The sequence below is a fragment of the Staurois parvus genome, unplaced genomic scaffold (assembly GCF_062004578.1).
Source record: "Staurois parvus isolate SC_StPar_1 unplaced genomic scaffold, SC_StPar_1.0 ptg000346l, whole genome shotgun sequence".
Taxonomy (NCBI): Eukaryota; Metazoa; Chordata; class Amphibia; order Anura; family Ranidae; genus Staurois; species Staurois parvus.
Window position 1 is genome coordinate 1,105,318 of NW_028318142.1, and position 22,213 is coordinate 1,127,530.

Consider the following 22,213-nt stretch of genomic DNA (forward strand, 5'->3'; position numbering starts at 1 on the left):
ACCTGTTAATTTCCTTTTTATATTGTTTTTCACATCATTCTATTGTTGCTCTTCCACTGTCCAGGCAGTAGGTTGGGACAGAGGGGACACCGCGGTATTCTTCTACAGTATTGCCAATAGCACAGCCATGGTTGATGACAACATTTTCTCTGCTATGTGGCAGGGCTGTGTAAATCTGGGAAAATACACATACATTGGCAGGTAAAACTGCTCTCTTATTCGGACTTTGTGTATTTAGCTGTTTTTCATAGAAATGTATTTGTTTTATTGATTTTAAGGAAAACCACTCAGAACAAAAACCACCAGTAAAAGTAAATGGGTTTCTTTTTCTTGTCATGAGCTTTAGTAGCACATGTACTGCAAGTTACAAATTGCTTTCCAATAGCTGGGAGCTAATTTCTAATTAAGGAATGTTTGCATACTTGTCTCACATTTCCTAGCAATTACTGACCAGAATTTTGCATATAATAGGCTGGCTGTGTAGGTGCTAACTTCAAAGTGACAATGATGCTTGTAAGGTTGTAGGAAAATCTGTGCTCATTTAAGCCTTGTACACACAGGCCCTCTGAAATCAAGAGGGGAAAACATGGAAGGTCAGTCATATTTTAAAACTATTGTTGTGGCCAAACCAGGAGGTTTTTTTTTTTTTTTTTCTTTCTTTTTACTCCCACCTGCAGAAGTCTTTGGCTATAGAAGTGAGAAACTTTGACCTTAAAATTCTGTTTGAGGGTGAACAGATAAGTAAGCTGTATCTGACTACTTTAAAGGGAAGGATTTGCAAATGCTTACAAGACGTGGAGTAGGCAATTAATGTTCATAGCCTGTGCTTTGCTAACATTTTATTTTGAATTTGGACAGAGCTCAGTAATTTTCAGATTCATTATAGAGGTCTCAGTAGTGGTTGGTGTTGGAGATGGCATGAAAAAAAAAGTAAATCATCTGCACAAGCAACCAGTTTGTGCTATCCTGACTAGAGGACTATGCCTTGATGTTTGGGTTGTTACCTATATGGCGCAATAGTGTACAGAGTATATAAATGCCAAGGAGGATGTGGGACAACCTTGTTGGGTGCTATTGTATAAGAAAAAAATTTGATGGGATCCCATTTGCACTTCTACGGGCACTAACTTACAGTGAGGTCCATAAATATTGGGACATCGACACAATTCTAAAATTTTTGGCTCTATACACCACCATAATGGATTTGAAATAAAACGAACAAGATGTGCTTTAACTGCAGACTGTCAGCTTTAATTTGAGGGTATTTACATACAAATCAGGTGAACGGTGTAGGAATTACAACAGTTTGCATATGTGCCTCCCACTTGTTAAGGGACCAAAAGTAATGGGGCAGTTGGCTTCTCAGCTGTTCCATGGCCAGGTGTGTGGTATTCCCTCATTATCCCAATTACAATGAGCAGATAAAAGGTCCAGAGTTCATTTCAAGTGTGCTATTTGCATTTGGAATCTGTTGCTGTCAACTCTCAAGATGAGATCCAAAGAGCTGTCACTATCAGTGAAGCAAGCCATCATTAGGCTGAAAAAACAAAAGAAACCCATCAGAGAGATGGCAAAAACATTAGGCGTGGCCAAAACAACTGTTTGGAATATTCTTAAAAAGAAGGAACGCATCGGTGAGCTCAGCAACACCAAAAGACCCGGAAGACCACGGAAAACGACTGTGGTGGATGTTCGAAGAATTCTTTCCCTGGTGAAGAAAACACCCTTCACAACAAATAGCCAAGAACACTCTCCAGGAGGTAGGTGTATGTGTGTCAAAGTCCACAATCAAGAGAAGACTTCACCAGAGTGAATACAGAGGGTTCACCACAAGATGTAAACCATTGGTGAGCCTCAAAAACAGGAAGGCCAGATTAGAGTTTGCCAAACGACATTTAAAAAAGCCTTCACAGTTCTGGAACAACATCCTATGGACAGATGAGACCAAGATCAACTTGTACCAGAGTGATGGGAAGAGAAGAGTATGGAGAAGGAAAGGAACTGCTCATGATCCTAAGCATACCACCTCATCAGTGAAGCATGGTGGTGGTAGTGTCATGGCGTGGGCATGTATGGCTGCCAATGCAACTGGTTCTCTTGTATTTATTGATGATGTGACTGCTGACAAAAGCAGCAGGATGAATTCTGAAGTCTTTCGGGCAATATTATCTGCTCATATTCAGCCAAATGCTTCACAACTCATTGGATGCCGCTTCACAGTGCAGATGGAAAATGACCCAAAGCATACTGCAAAAGCAACCAAAGAGTTTTTTAAGGGAAAGAAGTGGAATATTATGCAATGGCCAAGTCAATCACCTGACCTGAATCCGATTGAGCATGCATTTCACTTGCTGAAGACAAAACTGAAGGGAAAATGCCGCAAGAACAAGCAGGAACTGAAGACAGTTGCAGTAGAGGCCTGGCAGAGCATCACCAGGGATGAAACCCAGGGTCTGGTGATGTCTATGCGTTCCAGACTTCAGGCTGTAATTGACTGCAAAGGATTTTCAACCAAGTATTAAAAAGTGAAAGTTTGATTTATGATTATTGTTCTGTCCCATTACTTTTGGTCCCTTAACAAGTGGGAGGCACATATGCAAACTGTTGTAATTCCTACACCCTTCACCTGATTTGGATGTAAATACCCTCAAATTAAAGCTGACAGTCTGCAGTTAAAGCACATCTTGTTTGTTTCATTTCAAATCCATTGTGGTGGTGTATAGAGCCAAAAATGTTAGAATTGTGTCGATGTCCCAATATTTATGGACCTGACTGTATATTTTAAAGCAGTTCTACATAACATGACAGGTCTTTTTCCGGGATGACTGAAATACAGTATAAGCATGGAGGGTATTCTGAAGCCTTTACCCCGCTTCCAAAATGTCATTATATGCCAAGGATGGCACTGAAGGTCTTGTAGTAATAGATGGGAAAACCATCTGGGCCTGCAGCTTTACACAGCTACATTGACGAGAGGGCTAAAACAAACTCTTCTTTAGTAATAGGGCATTCCATGGCACTTCTATCTGCAGGTAACCATTGAGGGAGGCCAGATTCAGAAATGTTAGCCTTGAGGCTGAAAAGAGACAAATTATCCCCAAGAGAGCAAGAAAATCTCTAGGGGTGAGATTACAGCTCCTCTATAGTACTTCTGAAACAAATGAATGTCTCAAAATTTGCAAATCAGGGGCCACTGTTATGTGGATCAATGTTCTGTGTGAGCTGTTAGTTTTTTTTTTTAATTGTGGAGTATCATGTTTTTTCTTGGATGTTCTCCTGTAAGGATTGTTCTCATGTTTTATAGTAAGGCACGGGTGTCAAATTCCTGATAACTTTTTATTCAATTTCATTGTGGGCTGCATTAGCATTGTTGTCTTCAAATGGCCGGTTACAGATGTAATACTAGATATCCAGAGCATCCTACCTTCCCTTACATCAGATGTCAAAAGCCTCCCCACCATCAGAAATAAAGAGCCCCCCCCAACCCTCCCTTACAACCTTCTGCTGCTGCAGAAACAGTGCAGGGTCTGGAGGAGGACCAGAGGAGGGTTGCAGGCAGCTGCTAGTCTGCTGAATGCTGAGACCAGGGGAGGCAGAGTCAAGAGGGTGCTGTGGCTGCACAGAAAGGCTCAGGATCTGCAAGAGGAGCTCTATCCTTCTCTCTGCTTCTGACTACTGAGATGGGATGGGTGATGGCAGAGACTAGCCCCTCTGTGGCAGCACGGAGAAGCACGGGATTTGAAGGAGGGGTTCTGTACTGCCTGCTGCCGACTGTAGAGACAAGGTGGGGTCAGAGATGAGGGAGGTGCCGAAGTTGCAGGAGAGGTGCGAGGGCCACATGAAATGACCTGGAGGGCCGAATTTGGCCCGTGAGCCTCATGTTTGACACATGTGTAGTAAGGGGTCAGAAATCTCTCTTGAGGTGCCTGAACACGGCAGACTGAGCTGCACTTGTGCTGTAATATGCTCACCGTGGGTTACTATTTTATACACACACACACTATATACTATATTGCCAGACACCCCTCAAAATCCTTAATTTTAGGTGTTCCAATTACCTCCACGGTCGCAGGTATATAAAATCAAGTACCTAGGCATGCAGACTGCTTCTACAAACAATTATGAAAGAATGGGTCGCTTTCAGGAGGTCAGTGGTACCGTGATAGGTTGCCAAATGAGCAGTAAGTCCATCCGTGAAATTTCCTCGCTACTAAATATTCCAGTCTACTGTTGGTGGTATTATAAGAAAGTGGAAGCAACTAGGAAAAACAGCAATTCCACCAAGTGGTAAGCCATGTAAAATGACAGAGCACAGTGTGCAGAAGTCATCAACTATCTGCAGAGTCAATAGCTAAAGACCTTCAAATTTTGTGTGGCCTTCAGCTTAGCACAACAGCAGTGCATAGAGAACTTCATGGAATGGGTTTCCATGGCCGAGCAGCTGCATCCAAGCCTTACATCACCAAGTGCAATGCAAAGCGTCGGGTGCAGTGGTGTAAAGTACGCCACCACTTGACTCTAGAGCTTGAGTGACGAATCGCTCTTCTCTGTCTGGCAATCTGATGGACATGTCTGGGTTTGGTGGCTGCCAGGAAAGCGGTACTTGCCTGACTGCATTGTGCCAAGTGTAAAGTTTGGTGAAGGGGGATTATAGTGTGGGCTTGTTTTTCAGGGGTTGGGCTTGGGTCCTTAGTTTCAGTCAAGGGAACTCTTAAGGTGTCAGCATACCAAGACATTTTGGACAATTTTCATGCTCCCAACTTTGTGGGAACAGTTTGGGGATGGCCCCTTCCGGTTCCAACGTGACTGCGCATCAGTGCACAAAGCAAGGTCCATAAAGACACAGATGAGCGAGTTTGGGTTGGAGGAACTTGACTGGCCTGCACAGAGTCCTTACCTCAACCTGATAGAACACCTTTGGGATGAATTAGTGTGGAGACTGAGAGCCAGGCCTTCTCGTCTGACATCCATGCCCAACCTCACAAATGCGCTTCTGGAAGAATGGTCAAACATTCCCATAGACAAGCTCCTAAACTTTGTGGACGCCTTCCAGAAGAGTTGAAGCTGTTATAGCTGGAAAGGGTGGGCCAACTCAATATTGAACCCTACGGACTAAGATTGGGATGCCATTAGGTCTAAAGGCAGGTGTCCCAATACTTTTGGCAATATAGTGTGTGTATATATATAATAGTCCTCGAATGTGAAATGCTGGTACAGGACATATTGCAGCATTTAATGTGCAATAAATTCCAGTACATTAGACATAGTATTTTGTATTTCTGCTCTTGCACTCAAAGCAAAGATTAAATCTCTTCAATGTGACTCTTGGCAAGGTAGCCCAAATAAAAATTTTATACAGATGCAATCCACAACATAAAAAAATATTGGCTCAAAAATTTAAAAGCTAGCAGCTAGTCCATTAGCATAAGGGCTTATTTGCTGTATGCCCTTTGAGTTGTGCTGATTTGCACAGACCAACACAGGCTCAACACAAGGGCACAGAGAAAACAATTGCATTGAGGTGCACAGCATACAAATGCATCATGTCTGCATTTTATTGCAGCACAACATGCCTTCCCAGATGTCACCACATGTGCATCGCAGCATGCTGCAGTGCATACAGTTGAATGAAGTGTCCTTTTGTGACACTTCAGTAAAGTTGACCAAAATAAGAGATAAAATTAAACTGTGCAATCCTTGTAACAAGACATAGCCCCTATACAACTTACATCAGTGTGAATGTTTTACCCTGCTGGTTGGTATGAATGATCCTCAAATCTGCAACAAAAGGGAAAGTGCTTACTATAAAATCCTTATACTTGGTAAGAAACAACCCAATTGTAAAGAAATTCCAAAGTTTAATGCACATCATGGAAAAGCCACATAAAACCGTATAAGCAAGAACTATCATGTCCAAATATTAGAGAATCCTAGTAAGAGATTTGAAACCGCATAAGCTACAGAAACGCCCTACCCCTCTCTGTCTGCAATTGCTTGTAAAGAAAATGTCCCATTAATCTCAATGTCCACAAGTTGTTGATAAAACACTCTGAAAGTGTAGTTTTGCACACATTATTAACAATTGATCCATACTGGATTCTAAGTCCAAATAAACTGTTGTGTATACAATATACATAATGTAAGATGTTACTTCCCCTATTCTACTTCTTTCCAAGAGAAAAGGAAATCCGCCGTCCTTGAACAGTGTGTGTAGAGGGATAGCACACTTCCTTTCCTGTTGAATCTGTGCGCTATGATTATTGCTGTATGAGACAAGTATATTTATTTTAGTTTTGCATAAATGTACTAAATTCACACAGCTAAAAAAAAAATAAACCTTATGAATATATTCAATAACTCCAGAAGAAAAAAGACAAAATAAATAGAAATAAGTAAAAATATGTCCTACATCTAGACATTTAGCAGATCTGTGGGAAACTAGACAAATTCTCCTCTCCTTCTTATTCTGACAGCTGTTTGTGTTAACAGTAAGACAAGTGTGATCTCCCTAATGGGGACTCCACAAAAAATCCCATTGGAGGTTTTAAAGTTGAAATTTTAAAGTAATTCTAAAAGTAAAATTTTCTTAAAAATAATCATGTTATATTTACCTGCTCTGTGCAGTGGTTTTGCACAGAGCAGCCCTGATCCTCTTCTTCTCATTCCCCCTGCCGGCACTCTTGGCTCCTCCTCGCGGCAAGTGCCCCCATAGTAAGCCTCTTGCTATGGGGGCCTCACATATGCTCGCTTCTGAGCCGACTGTGTGTCCAGAAGACTCCCAGAGCACGAAGCGGCCAATGGCTCCCACTGCTGTGTCTGAACCAATGAGGGGGAGCATTTATCTGTGGAGGGAGCTGAAAGTTTGAGTTGCCAAACTTCAGCCACCAAATCTTAATGACTTGGAGAGGATCTGCCAAGAGGAGTGGGCCAAAATCCCTCCTGAGATGTGTGCAAACCTGGTGGCCAACTACAGAAAACGTCTGACCTCTGTGATTGCCAACAAGGGATTTGCCACCAAGTACTAAGTCATGTCTTCTGAGGAGGGATCAAATACTTATTTCCCTCATGAACATGCAAATCAGTGCATCATTTGTTAGACATGCATTTCTTTTGAATTTTTTGTTGCTATTCTGTCTCTCAGTGCTACAATACACCTACCATTCGATTTTTAGACTGATCATTTCTTTGTGAGTGGAAACATTCAATATCAGTAGGGGATCAAATACTTATTTCCTTCACTGTGTGTGTAGGAGTGGCCATTCCTAGGCAGACTAATAAAATCCACTGAATGGTAGGGGTGGGCTAGGAACAATCAGGCTTTAGAGGAAAAGGCTAGAGATGCTGGATATCCTCAAGCTAGAAAATAAGGCAGCTTCCAGGGTACACTGTGAGAAGCGCACCGTGAAACCAGAGTAAGCCATTTTAGTACAGAAGCAGAGTCTGTAGAACTGTGCAAGACTTGAAGATCAGGCTGGGGTTCAGCTTAGAACCAGCAAACACAAATGTTCCTGTGCTTGGGGATGGACTCGATGCAGGCTACAACCACATTAAGAATGTCCTGGAACATGCACACCTTGCTGCCTTCAAATGGACCGGGGGAATCCAAATATACTGAATGAGGAAAGAACAAACAGAGGGCAAACAGGCCTAGTGCATTACCATAAAAAATGTTTAATAGGAAATAAACTAGGTGTTGTACTCACAAATGACAAAGTCAAGGCACATCATAAAAGAACATCTGGGTCAACACCGCGCTGAGTAACAGTCCGCAATAGAGAGTGTAGACATGTTTTGAGGACTTGCCTCTTCCTCAGAGCCTCAGGTGGCTCTGAGGAAGAGGCAAGTCCTCGAAACTCCTATTGGATGTCTACACTCCCTATTGCGGACTGTAACTCTCTGTTCTTTCCTCATGGGGTCCAGCTTAGCTGTAGCTATCCCTATTCATGATGAAACCTGCAATTTGGCCTGCCCCAGGAATGTTGCAATATAGAAAGGAGTCTGTGCAATGTTTGAAAACATTTCCCAATCCACAAGGCACTAACACACTTTCTTTTTTTCTAACCACTTCACTTACATCTTCATGAAGGAAGCACATCCTGGCCCGAAGCTAGAAATTTGAGCAATGCTAAATGTTGCGTAGCTCTAACAGGATGCGGTTCCCTTTTTTCGCGATCAGCGAGGAGGAAAAGTACTTGCAGCAGTTCTGCCCTTCCTTTGCCCTATAATTTCCTGTTTATTACACGAAGATTATTGTCATTGTGGTAGCTGCTTCACAGACAGGAAGATTCTATCTATACAAGCATTCTACAGTGCCAGAGATACCGTGCTTGCATACATGCTATGATGTCTCTGTACTGCACAGATAACGGTGGGGGGTATAAGCGCAGTTCACCAAGCCATAACACAGGTGTCATTTTCAACTCCTTCTGGGTGCCATTGTCAAAAGAAGTTATGGATCAGCAGCTGTCAGGCTTCAGATTGTTAGCAGTGGCACGATACTTCTATTCTTGCAGCTTGCTTTCAAAGTGGACCTGCTATTAAAGAATATATAAAAACAATATATTATTCCTAATATGTGCCTGCTGTGCCATGTAATTGTATGAAAAATTATCCTTCGTTTTGTGTGAAATCCCCGGTGTTCCAACCAGTCCCTCTGCTTTCCTATTAAAAACTGACCACACTAGGCAGGCAAGCACAGCGTGGTCTGTTTTCTGGTTGTGCTGGGAGCTAATCCATTGATCAGGCTTGTGCTGGTACACTGTCCCCTGCACAGCCATTCACTGGGAAGACCAGTGTTCTGCTGTTTCTTCTCCCCTAGCTCCTTATGCAGTTGAGAACAGGTGGTACGTGATCACTTTATTTTTTTCCTTTTTAATGTATACATTTTTTGCCTTTCATTTCTCTTTCAAACTGAATGGGTTGTTATACAAGGTGGGGGTTTCTGTTCTGCGAGGAAATATGTAGGCAACCAGTGCTAGGCTCTGATTGTTAAAAAGCTAATTACTTGGCTACAAATTTCTCAGCACAGATTTTCTTTAAAAATATAACTAAAGGCAACTTTTTTTTAGTTTTGGATAGGGTAGAAAGAGATTAGAACATCTGTCAGGTTTTTATTGTTGCCTTTGTCCTCCGCTAGGGAGATTCACGCTCTCTACGTGTCCTATTTTACAGTCCTGTTATAGTGAGAGAATATTGGCCAATTTTTGGGTTGCCACAAGAAAAGGAATATAGGGGAAATCTTCCAATGGGGGCACTAGTTTTGGTGACAACCATGGATTTCCTCTCACTTCCTATTTTTTTGTTTATAGTACAGAAGGTGAAGAAAAGTATCCTAAATGTGAAACAGATGGCAAAAAAAAAAACCTGACGGGCCACAACCCTGCCTTACTTGACCCATAATGAAAAAAAAATTGCCATTTAGTTCTACTATAAACAAACTTGTCTTTTATAGAGACTGTTGACCTCTGCTTTTGAAAATGCTAGTTGCCTGGCTGTCATGATGATGATTCTCTACCTTCAGTACATTTAGTTGGTGCTCTGGAACAAGGACTGCTGAAATATTAAAATATTTATAAACCAATTTTTAAAGAGACTTTCAATGTAAAAGTGAATTTAGTAAAAAAAAAAAACAAAAAAACACCTTGTCTGTTTTCCATATTTTGCAGCACGTACAACCATTCCACATATCATGGCCTAAATGCCAACCTGGTAGGCCGGACCAGTGTTAATAGATTTTAGGGAATCTTGTGAGATTCTAATCGGATTCTGGTGTGATCAGTGCCATTTATGCTCACCTGCTGCTCAGGAAATGTGATTTCCTTAGTATTTTGCAGCATACCATCTGTGAAGCTATGGAGGTTACATGGCAGGGAAAACATGGTCTTCCAACTGTCATATCTGTACAGTATGGCATATCCAAGCAAATGGACAATCCTGTATGAATATACATCCTATGGAAAGGATTTTATCATTGTCTGCGTAAGTAGTGCAAAGCCTTGTTTTTATGAAAGTAAAAGCTTTTTGTTGAGGGGGAGAAAAAAAATCCTTTCTTTGAACATTTGCAGAAACTGCTGGCAGCAATGGGTGTATATTTTTGTAGATGTGACCTTTTTTAGACTTCGGTCACACCACATCTGAATTTGAAATTGTGCAATTTCGTTTAAAATCGCACGATTTCAAAGTTGGATGTCAGTGCAATTTCAGGGGCGACTTGAAGACATCTGTGCGACTTCATGCACACACGTCTATGCAAGTTGCTCCTGAAAGTAGTACTTTTCAAAATCAGAATCGCACCAATATGCTTGCTTCAGTGGCGGACAATAGGGTGTGACTTGTCATGTGATTTGAAACCATCAAATTGCATGAAAAGTCGTACTGGTGTCCCCAGGGACCTAGGTTGTATTGTAACATGGAATCAAAAACCCTACATTTACCGGTCTTGGTAAATATTATTATTATTATTATACAGGATTTATATAGCGCCAACAGTTTGCGCAGCGCTTTACAATATAAGGGAGAACGTACAATTACAATACATTTCAGTACAGAAGGAATGTGTACCATCTATCAACATATGGAATGCTAATCATTCGATAGGTCTCATGACCCAGAAAGCTGGAAGGCAGAATTGGAAGACTTCCTTCTATTTTCTGGTACTATGCTGAACCAAGTCTGAGCAGAGGATTCCTCCCAACAGTGTGTTATAATGGAACTGTAAATGGATCGCATATCTAGAGGTCAGGCAATCTTGAAGTCTGTAATGGGCCATGATTTTTATATCTATCACCACCAACCTATGGATGGGATTCGCTAACCCAGCTGGTGAATTACCAGCAGGATGACCGCTATATCTCCAGATCATTTTGTAGTGTATACATTGCAAGGGCTTTTGCAAACTTTCAGATTCTTGCTTGCTTACATCTTCTTCTCCCTGTTGGATTAATAATGTATTTGTTCTCATGAAGCATGCAGATGGCGGTGCTGGGCAGAAACACACAGAGCTGTTAAGAGAATCATAAGGAATTTTGGTAGGGAGATCTCGAGTTGTCCAAGAGTTGCAAGATCCTTACCACTGTAGTTCCATGGCTTGCATATTAATAGATTATCTGTTTACAAACTGCAGCAGTGTACAAAGTCAAATTGATGGCTGTCTGTTTCCATATAGGGGGAAGTCCAAGCACTTTTTCTCAGGCATGAAGGCTACCTTGGTGCAATTGGGGCATTTCTGAAAGGAGCTGAGCAAGACAGTGAGTATAGACAAAAAAACTTTAGGAATGTCAGGGGTTTTATTTCAAGAGAACCAGCAGGAATGGGCCTTTTGGAAGGCCCATCAGAATCTCCACCTTTTTAATTTTGTTATGACGGATTCTCATGTCTCAGAGATGGGTGCGTAAAATAATTTTAGGTGTATTCTTTCACTGTCCGAACACAACATCACCTGAGTGTTGTGTGGTCTCCGTGGAAGCTGATCTGTCTCGATCCTTCGGTCAAAGTAGATATTCTGCTAGGATGCTGGAGGGGTGTAAAACTGTCAAAGTCTTTTGAGTATGTTGTAACTAATCCTAATAGCACCTTGTTAACTGACTTTTCGATTGAGTGATTTATCAACCCTATAGTCCGGCAAGAGCTGGGATGTCTCCCTATAAAGCAAGGCTACTCTTATAACCCCCCACTAGTAGAGATTCAAATCATTACAAAATAACCATTGGTGACTGGTTACCTTTTAAAGACTCAGTCCACCCAACAGATAAATCTGCCTCTTGGGGAGTTGTGTAGAGGTTTGTACACCAGGAATTATAAGAAGGCCCTTCTCCACCCTGGATTATCACATATATTTAGATTATGGAAAATGCAACTGGAGTAGTGAATAAACCTGGTAAACCTCAACCAACAAAACTCCACCAACTGAAATAATACATTTAGGTGGAGTGGTGCGCAGAAGGAAAGTAATAATCTTTATTTATTTATTTTTATATATATTTGATTTAAATGATTTTTTAAGTGTATTTATTATCTTAAAAAATCTTGTACAGCTCATAAATGAGGAAATGGTTGCGCTATATTGTTCCTTCTCGCAATGCAAGTAAAAGGTTATCTGAACCATTGGATACTATGCACTTCCTTTTGTGGCTGATATCATATTTTAGTATGCACGTGTGGAGGCTACATATCTCTACACTTAAAACATTAACAAAATGTAGAAAAGCAAGCTTGTATAAACTGTGGTAATGCAATGTACTGTCTGTGCCTAATGAAAGACCAATGTACGTTCCTACTGTAAAGAGCAGTGATTTCTAGTGCACAATATAAGCCAATGAAGAATCCTCATTTAGCCTAGAGTAGGCAGAGTATTTCAAGCCTATTGCTGATTAGATTTATGGCTTACTACACTCCATTTTATAATGCTGTTATCACTTGTATACATTTTGTCTGTAATTTTAAAGTGAATGTCTAAGGTCCAAAATAAAATTGGAAAAAAAACTAAAGAAAAAAACAGCGTATGCAGTACATGTTTACAATACATGCACATTTACCTGTTTTTGTTCCTTTTGCAGTTCATGCAAGAATAAAAAAAAAAACCTGTTGGTCTACCAGAAATGGACTCAACTCAAAAGACTGGTGGGCTGATGCGCACAGTGTTTTGTGGACTAGGTGGTGTCAGCCCTGCCCAGTTGTCTTTTGCTATACTACTCTAACCCTCCCCTGTCATATTCTTCACACCATAGACTTATTGCTGTAAGATCCAAGAATTGGGAGGGTGAATTACACTCCTTAATGGTATATTTTTAAAGGACAATTTCATCTTTGGACAAAAAATAATAAATGCACATTGTTTTAGCAGGTAAAAAAATGTGCATGTGTTATTTTTTGGTTGCGGGAGCCTGTAAAGCACCAGGGATTGGCAGATTGCTGGTGCCATGCAGATCTCTTGCAGACCTATCAGTATATCTGCTTTCCTGTACTGGATGTACGGCCAAGCAGATATATTGACAGGAAGAATCCATGAACTACCACGGTGCTCTACAGCGCTGTGATAGTTCATTGAGAACTACAAGCTGACAGCTGTAAAGGCTGTTGGGACTTGTAGTTCATTCACGGAACTCTGAATGATGTGGCTGTGTGGGGGTGGAGCCTGGCACAACTGCGCTATTTTTAAGAAGTGACAGCTTGTACGGATAACGTCTTCCCATACTATTGTAACTGGGAGGAGGGGATCGGGCTGCAGCATTGCGAACATGTTACATATTCCACCCTAAACATGGGTGGAACATGTTCCCAAAGGTGAACTTCTCCTTTAACAGACCTTAGGGTGGCAAATAAAAAAAGTACTTGTTTTTACATACACTTTAATGTATAGCCTTCTTGATGTTGAAGTGTTTACTAGTGAGCAAGGCAAATGGCAAACCTTCTTTTCATTGTATACATCTAGATCCTAATATGTACAGCTGGGGAGAAAACTATGCTGGTAGCTCTGGGCTTATGAGCACGTCACCAGATGTCTACCCCATGCAACGATCCCGGAGTGGAACGGTAAGTCTTGTTAATGACCGCATTACACAGGCCTGGATCAATTCACAGGTTTATTCACTCAAGAACCAACCTACCTTCTGCTCTGTATGAGGTTTGGGCAGAGTTCCTGTCCATTTTAATGAAGATCACTTTTTCCTGTAGATCATACAGGTTGTTCTCCGTGGGGTAAATATTGAATATTTTTTTTTTTTTGTTGGTCTTGCTGATCTTTAATTTTTTTTCTGAATATGGTGTGTGTATTTTTGGTTTGGGTTTTATTTCTAACTCCAAAATATGTTTGTGGGGAGGTTAATTCATACTGGGAGCCAGAGCTCCCTAATTTAGAATGTGTGTACATTGGAAAACACAAGTATATTGTAGAGCATATACATTTATCTGCTTAATTAAAACCCAAATGCTTCAGCTCAAATCCCTGCCTGCTGGTTACACCTCTCGCCCCTCAGGCATGTTTCACCCACATTGGGCTTAATTGATTAAGCCCATGTAAGTTGGGTGTGACCAGTGGGCAGGGATTTGAGCTGAAGCTGGTCTTTCATTTACTTCACACCGGAGCGTAATACAGTGTGCGGCGGTATGCAAAGCTCATTCTGATATTGCTATTTTCCTGGCTGCAATACTGACCCCAACAAACCTTAAACCCAGGGGCGGACTGACCATTTGGAAACTCGGGCACTACCCGAGGGCCCGGGGTCAGTAGGGGGCCCCATGAGAAGCCCCTGGTACCTATTTCATAGGCTGTTTTGAATTTGGGCAAGGACACAGGGGCCCCATGATCCCCTATTGCCCGGGGGCCCCATGAGTTGTCAGTCCGCCCCTGCTTAAACCAGTATACAGATAGAAAAACTTCAAACTTTTTCCTCTGACATTCCTTCCAAATCATTGAGAGAATTAATGCCCAGTTAAACCTTTAGTTCAAATCTAAGCAGAAGGTGTGTAAAGTTTTACTTAAAGTGGCCACAGCCTGTGTAGAAAAGCCTATCTCCTGCCAGCAGCTGCAGAGTGGAACCCTTGCTCTTTGTGGCGAAGCAGTGGTGTCCCTGCAGAGGTTCAACACACCCCTTGCTGGGTCAGTGCCAGAGCTTTCCAGTTAGAAGAAGCATAATCTTTGTTAATCGTTGAGCTTTAAGTCTGAGAAAAATGCAAGAAGTATTCTGAATGGATGCCATGCCTAACAAGCAACTGCTGTGTGTACAATCAAGAAAGACAGCCACTCAGCATGGCATTCTGAAGATCACGGCCATCACTATAATAGCCCGGGCTACTGCAGTGATTTAAGGCTTCCACAGAGGCCAATCGTGTATCTAATATGCATCCTTACATTGGAACAAGCTGGCCCAAATGTAAATATGCAGAATGCATCACCCTTGCAGTTCAGTGTTAAATATATTAGGACAACATACTAGCCAGGAAACTAGTGTTTTTCTGACAAAGGTCAGCAGTGACAACCCCCATATCTCTTTACAGCTCTTTATTTTGCAAGATACCTATACTGAAAATAATAAGTGGGTTGTCGTTTCTGTCTCCAAAATTATAGAAGCCGGAGGTGGCCAGGCTTCAGGCATTTCCAGAATCTGGTTACTAGTGGTAGCTTTCATCTTTTCCTCAGTGCAAGTTTCTTATAATTTTAGGATATTTTTACAGATTATGCAACTATCTCTGCATTCAGAAAACATAGCCAGATAATAAGGGAGGGTGAGAAATAAAACTCCGCAGAGATCCATAAGTCACATGTAGTCCCACATGTTACTTTTTCTATCTGTACCTGGAAAGCCGAGTTTTGTTTTCTTACTTGTTCATTTCACAGCTTTGATTTCTGCACATTCTTATATTACTTTTTATGTTTTTGTTTTTTTCTTTCCTTTCATCACTCTTAACATCAGTTTTCAGTAAGTAATTTTACATGTCAGTGCTTGTAGAATTGCATTATGTGTCGCTGTTTTATTTGCAGTGAAAGTCAATTGCTGGTGAGGTTGGCAGTCTGTTCTATATTGTACACAGAGCTATTACAAATAGTGGAGGTACTGTAGTGCCAAGCTCTGATCTCAGTAGGGAAGAGACACAGCCAACACAGACAGCCATTTATTAGGAAATTTTAAAGAATTGATCAACTTTGTTCTCTGGCAAATCAATGATTACTTTCTCTGCCCTGCTATTTGTACAAAGTTTGCATTTCTGATGCAAATGGTTTAATATTTTTTGGTTCCTTTTAAATATCACAGTTATTGCTGCAAACGTTATTCCTTATTCCAAGATATGTATTATACGTTGAACTTTCAAACCTTAAGCTGAGCTCCGTTCTTCCCTCCAGTCTTGCACAGCTGTACAGGCTTCTCTCTTCTCCTGTACTTCTCCTGTAACAGCTGCAGCAAGTCAGACAGAGCCCCATCTCATTTCCTGTCTGGAAGACATCCAGCATTATCTAACCCTTTTATTCCCAACTATACTGCCCCTGGTCCACCCCTTTCATTCATTGGACTTTAGTTCTTTAAATTATGAAAGTTCAGCAAAAACACGTGGAGTTTACTGTTTTCAGGGAGCTATGTACAGCACACTGCTGGTTCCTCCCACCACCTATGATCTGCCTGCATTGCATAGATGAGCACAAAGACCTAGTAATGATGTCACTGGGCCTAAAATAAGATCTCTAATGAAAACTGGTTTTATTTCAGAACTTCAGGTTAAGACTTAAACAAACATGTTTTACTTACCTGCAGTTTACAGTGGTTTTGCACAATGGTTTTTGGTTGTAAAACCTTCTGCCTTTACAACTACTATAGGCAGATTAAACGTCTCTTTTTTAAATATGGAAATGCCACTGCATCATCAATTGTTTAAAGTGATTATTACATTTTGAAAACTGTAACTTTCACATAACTTTCACTTTGCTAATTGCTAATAATCCATGATCAGGCCATATGGTCAAGCAGTCCCAGTTCAAAGATGCAGAATGGAGGAGGAATCACTGCAAAGGCTGTTGCTGGTAACATGTTATACCCTGGGGAAAAGTTAATCTGCAGAATGCTCAGTAGGCATGACAAGAGGTGGTACTATCCTGTTAATGTTTTTTTTTTTTTTTTTTTGTGCTGTCCAGTCCTCAAACATTTAGGGTCACACTTATCTATGTGTAAATTACATCAAATGTGGTGAGTAAACCAGACCACAGATAAACTACCAGAGTGCATCGCCACTACCCTCACTATGAAGATTTATTGTGTGGTCCTTGCTCAATGGTTGCAAATCTACAGGGCCTTCCCCCACAATCAACCATTAAGGGGATGCCAATCGGCTTTTGGCGTGGCTTGCGGCAAGCATCCGTTGTAGCGAGGTCCAAGCAGCTTCCCACTGACCCAAATAATGGGGAAGAATTCCTCCCGCTGACACCAGCAATGAGATAGAATTCCTCCCATTGACACCCACATTGGAGCAAAATTTCTCCCAGTGACCGCAATAATGGGGTATACTTTCCTCCAATGACATTAGTGACGGGCATCTTGCTAACCACAGACACTGTATTGTGTTGCTCTCACTGACCACCAACCCTGGAGCATGGTTTACTCCCACTGACGCCAGGGCATTTACTACTCTTACTGGCCCATAGTTTGGTCCCCCTAAAGTCTGATGGACAGTAAATGTATGCATCCATGCAAAAGGGGGAAAGTATTTAGAATCTTTGCTAGTTCATTACACTGTTCTAGAACCCACTGTGTTGCTGTCCAAAAATACTTTTCATTTATCAGTGCTCAAAAGCTGACTGATATGTATGGTAGCTACTTCAGAAGTAATAGAGTAGTTTTTGTGTTGTAAAATTATTCCTTTATTTCATACTTTAAATTGATAGTCCTCCACCAGACTTTGGTGCTGTCTTAAATGTAGACTCTAATGTGCTCTGCAGTTTGACATGTTGGAGATGGACCGGCTCGAGCGACAACTAGTAAACCTCCCTCTGCTCTTTGACCCGTCTTCCTATGTTCCTGATACAGTGGATCTTACAGAAGATGCAATGGCTCGGGAGTATTGGCTCACCTGCTTCGAAGATGCTTTGGAAGGAGTGAGTATTTATCCTTGTGCCTGAACACAAAGAAAAGCAGAAACCTGTTTGTAGCTGAGAAGCTAAGATGCATCTTCAGTGAATTTAGTATGTTTGTTTTAACATCAGAACCTAATTTTAATTCTTCTTTTTCAAAAAGCGAACACTAAAGGACTGATTTATAACAGTGGATACTGTGATCTGCACTTCAGGACATCACAGTGATTACTCCACTTTGTGCCTACATTATACATTTTCATTAGTGAAGTGCAGGGTATGGTGTGGAGCCCGTGGTGTTTGGAGTGTTGTTTGCATAATGCTGCAGAATAGGGGAGAATCCAGTGACATGATCTGTCAAACTACATTGGCAGAATTCCTCTGGGCACGTTTTTTCTTCATTCTGTACAATGAAATGAGATTCACTTACTTCAGAGTCTTGAAGCAAACAAAAAAAGCTCATTTATCAATCTCAATGTTCTTTTTGTTTTTTTTAATAAAGCAGTATGGCCATTATGCCACTTTATAAAGTGGCCCCTAATTCTTCACCAGGATTTAACTAACTGTAGATAATTTATATTTGCAGGGCAGTCCCTACTGGACAGTTTCCTTTTCAGTAGCTGTAGTTTGGTGCCATCAAGTGGGGATTTTGTTTATGACATCTACAGTTTTTTTTTTTTTTTTTTTTATTATTATTATTATTTTTACTTCTGTAGATAACAAAACTACTTTACTTTGAAAATGATAGTAGAGCATTGTGTGAAACCTGCTGCATAGACAATTGTAAAGTGCAACATGAAAACAAAAAAATAAACACATTAAACACATAATGTTCCTTTCCAGGAATACTTTCCACAGGGCACCACTGAGACTTCATGCACACTGCTGCTCATAAACTGACGTTTTTGGGGCTGTTGGCATTTTCTGCTTAACCCCCTAAATTCACCTTAGAAAAAACCTTAATGTCCGTGCACACATAGGCTTTAAAAGAGTTTAGTAGCAACAGCGGTTAGAGGTAATCAGAGCGCCTTCTGAACGCTGAAGGATCTCATTGAGGTGAGGAACTTATAGCCATCAAAATGCCAAATGTGACTAAACACATCTAAACACTTCCATTTCTCCAGGTTTGATAACAAATAAAGGGTGAAAGTTTAACTTAAAAATGTGTTGGGGATTGGATGGGATTTTAGTATCCAGATATTGAATGGCTTGTGGGACCCAGCGAAAGGAGAAATTACCAAAAAGATAGTAAGTTATAAAAAATCTAATTGTTATCCTCACAAGAAGTGAGGGGAAATCTTCAACTGTGGACATCTGTTGTGGTGAAAACAATCTAAGAGGGAGAGATTTCCTGTTACGTCTTTTGGTCATAACGTAAAGGTAAATTTCAACATTGGAACAACAGACTGCTCCCTTTTGGGGTTCTGGGCAACTTGTAAAATTGAGGAAGTGTAATTTGTTATATTGCTAAAGCTGATAGATGTATCTACCATGTGTTTAGCCATTTCATCTGGGTGCGGTGTGGCATGACCACGCAATTGTCAGTTAAAGTAACGCAGCGCCGTAACGCAAAAAATGGCCTGGTCAAGAAGGGGGGGGGGGGGCAAATCCTCTGGAGGGCAAGTGGTTAAAGTGGTTGTAAACATCAGACATGAACAAAGGCTATACCTCTATAGGGTAATTGTCTCAGTCCAGAGTGCCGTGTATCATTTCTGTTTGCTGCTTCATTCCTCTGCTATCCACCTGAGTCACTTTTGACAGGTTTTCCTGACAACAAGAGAAAAATGGTAACGGGGAGGGATCTCAAGCTGATTGACAACCTCAGTTCTGTTCCCTCCAATCAGCTGCAGAGCTCTCCTTATTGAGTGGTGAGTTATTTCAGTCCTCCTCCTCCCCCCTCCCTCCCCTCCTCCCTCTTCCTCCCTCTTCTTTTGTAGGAGGATTTGTGTTATCTCTGTTTATCACCTGAGACCAGTCACTTCACTGGGTATATGTATGGGTTTACAACCACTTTAAGCCAGTCATGTAATGTGCGGGGTCATGTTTCCTGATTATGCATCATTATACTCCGAGAGCATGGCGCTGTGGTAATGCCCCCTCAGAGAGCAAGCACACGACTCCCTGCATTTTCAGTTTGTCCTCAGTTTTCCAGGTTGAATGACTGGCATCATACCATCTGGACGAGGACATTTTGTGGCAGAAAAATTAGTACTGTGTGGGGACAGCACCAGAGGGGGGGGGGTGCATATTGGAGCCTGCAGGAAAAAGAAATTAACAGTATGGGGGGGAATTTACTAAACTAGGAGTGTGCAAAATCTGGTGCCGCTGTGCACAGAAACCAATCAGCTTCCAGGTTTTGCTTTCAAAGCCTAATTGTACAAGCAGATGATAGAAGCTGATTGGCTACCATGCACCGCTACACCAGATTCTGCGTGCTCCAGTTTTAGTAAATCTCCCCCAATGTTTGCCATTATCAATTTTCCAGGTTGTAGTGTTGAGTGTATTAAAAGCATTTGGCGTAAGTGTAATTTTTTTTAAAATGCCTGACCAATGAAAGGAAACCTGCAAATTAACCCCTTTTACACCTTCCTTTATTAATAAGGTTGCTAAACGTGCTGTTGCCAGTCAGCTGGATGCTAAGGATGCAGTGGAGCGGGCAGAAAAGTTCCAGCAGAAGTACTGGAACAAATTACAGACACTCAGGCACCAGCCCTTGTGAGTATGTTGATGTTGGTGCCTCTAGAAGGTATAGATTGATGGACTGTGTGTTCATGTAAAAGATCACAAGAGCTGTATTTGTAATTTTATGGAGCCAAGGTTACATGTTTGAATTTGTATCCTGATCGCTATGGCCTTTTATATTACCCACTGTTTACACACCGGTTCTTTTTTTTTTTTTTTAATTTTACATTTGCTATGGATAATTGTGATTGTAAAAATGAGTATGTAACATATCCAAAGAAGCCTGAGTACACAACCTGGGCAAAAGCATCTTAGGATCTCATTTATATATGTACTATATCTCAGGTAGGACATATACAGTACATATGGTATATACCGTACATATATACCATATGTACTGTATATGTCCTACCTGAGATACTCATGGGTGGAAAAAAAAACAGCTAATGTTCTGATCCTTTTAGTCGCTCTCCTCCTCCACCCTGTGATTGGACTAATATCTTGCCAATAAGGAGAGAGATAGACTTCTGTCCTAGTTTCAGGCCAGTTATTCAAAGTTTTAAAGCTATAGGATCCGTATGAATGCCAGGCATTTTCAGAAGGAGAGGAAAGCCTTTCTATTTCTCATGACTGCTTTTCTTTTAATATTATGTGACATTGAGGGCAGATTTAGGTTTTTAAATGAAAGCAATGAATTCTTTTGCCCTGATGAATGTAATTTCATCATGCAGGCATGTGTCCTACTAACATAAATAAGGTGTGAATTCTAATAATGGGACCAGTAGTCTAGCACACTGACAGAACTTTTTTGTTTAGTATAGAACATGTTTTCTTTCAATACTGTGTTCCTTTCTCATAGACCATTTATGCGATCTCTTCCAGTGCTTACGGATCGCTGACAGTCCGCAGTTTACTAGACACTCGGGAGCACTGTTTAAATGAATTCAATTTTCCAGACCCCTACTCAAAGGTGAGCCCCAATTTCTGCATGTATACAGTTCTTGTCAGCCAGATTCCCTGTAAGTAGTGATATAGAGGTAAGTTGCACTCTTATGGATCACAGTAGTATCTGAATGTCTGGCCTATCACTGATATAATGTACTGTATATAAGCCAGTATGCAGCTGGACTGAACCACAGTCACCACTTTTAAAGGATAAATTCACCTTTTGTAAAAAAAATTAAAAAAAAAAAGAAGAAATGAACATCCTTTTGCAGGTAAAAGAAAAAAAAACAGTCATTTTTTTTTATTTGTAGGGCAGTGCCCTGCACTGCTGCGTTGTTTTTAAATTGTGACAGCGGGTGCGGGGAGAGGTTCCCTGGCCCACTGTCACAAAGCACGGAGCGCTTATGGCGGGAGGTTGCTGCATAGGAGCATGTTGCACACTTAATATATGTGTAATCTGTAACATGCTCTTAAAGGTGAACTTGGCCTTTAAATGGAGGAAGGGAGTAAAAGCATGCAAGCTGGGTATTAGCCCATTTATCTTGTAATTTTGTATTTTAATGGAAACATTCCTCTCTGTGGCACTAGACATGCATGGACGTTTTCATTTTCATGTCCACTGTAGTGTTACAGTTCATTCTGCTACAAATGTCTTCTCTCAGGACATTCTTGATATGACCAGTTGTATTCTTATGAATGAATTTCTTGCAGGGAGCTTTACTTATAGAGGTGGGGTTGTATAGAACACAAAAAGAATACAGAAGCACAGTAAGAGCCCTGCTAAATCAAACTTCAGAGATCGTAGAAAAATAGTAAAACTACAGATGGGGCAAATTGCATAAACTGTTTCGTTTTATCACCTTTTATTTAATTATTTTCTGAATGATATTAACAGGCTGCAAAATGATTTTGCTTGTGGCTTGTTCTTAAGGAACTAAGAGACAGAAACATAATAAGAAAAAAAGTAATAGGTCTTCTAACTGTAGCAGGGACAAAACACTTGTAGCCTTTGGCAGATGCGTAATGTAGCGG

The 22,213-nt window shown here is 41.0% G+C and overlaps 1 protein-coding gene across 4 annotated transcripts in view; it reads left to right on the forward strand.

Moving 5' to 3' along the window:
- Positions 1-22,213, forward strand: part of PANK4 (pantothenate kinase 4 (inactive)) — an 83,674-nt gene that overhangs the window by 34,735 nt on the left and 26,726 nt on the right. For all 4 annotated transcript variants that reach the window (XR_016313790.1, XM_089684338.1, XM_089684339.1 and 1 more), the window contains 5 exons: positions 11,165-11,246; positions 13,430-13,530; positions 17,423-17,578; positions 20,157-20,269; positions 21,119-21,206. Coding sequence is in view for 3 of the 4 variants with exons in the window: in XM_089684338.1 (XP_089540464.1) it covers positions 11,165-11,246; positions 13,430-13,530; positions 17,423-17,578; positions 20,157-20,269; positions 21,119-21,206 (540 nt within the window). In the remaining variant the exon portion in view is untranslated. The remainder of the gene's footprint in view (positions 1-11,164; positions 11,247-13,429; positions 13,531-17,422; positions 17,579-20,156; positions 20,270-21,118; positions 21,207-22,213) is intronic.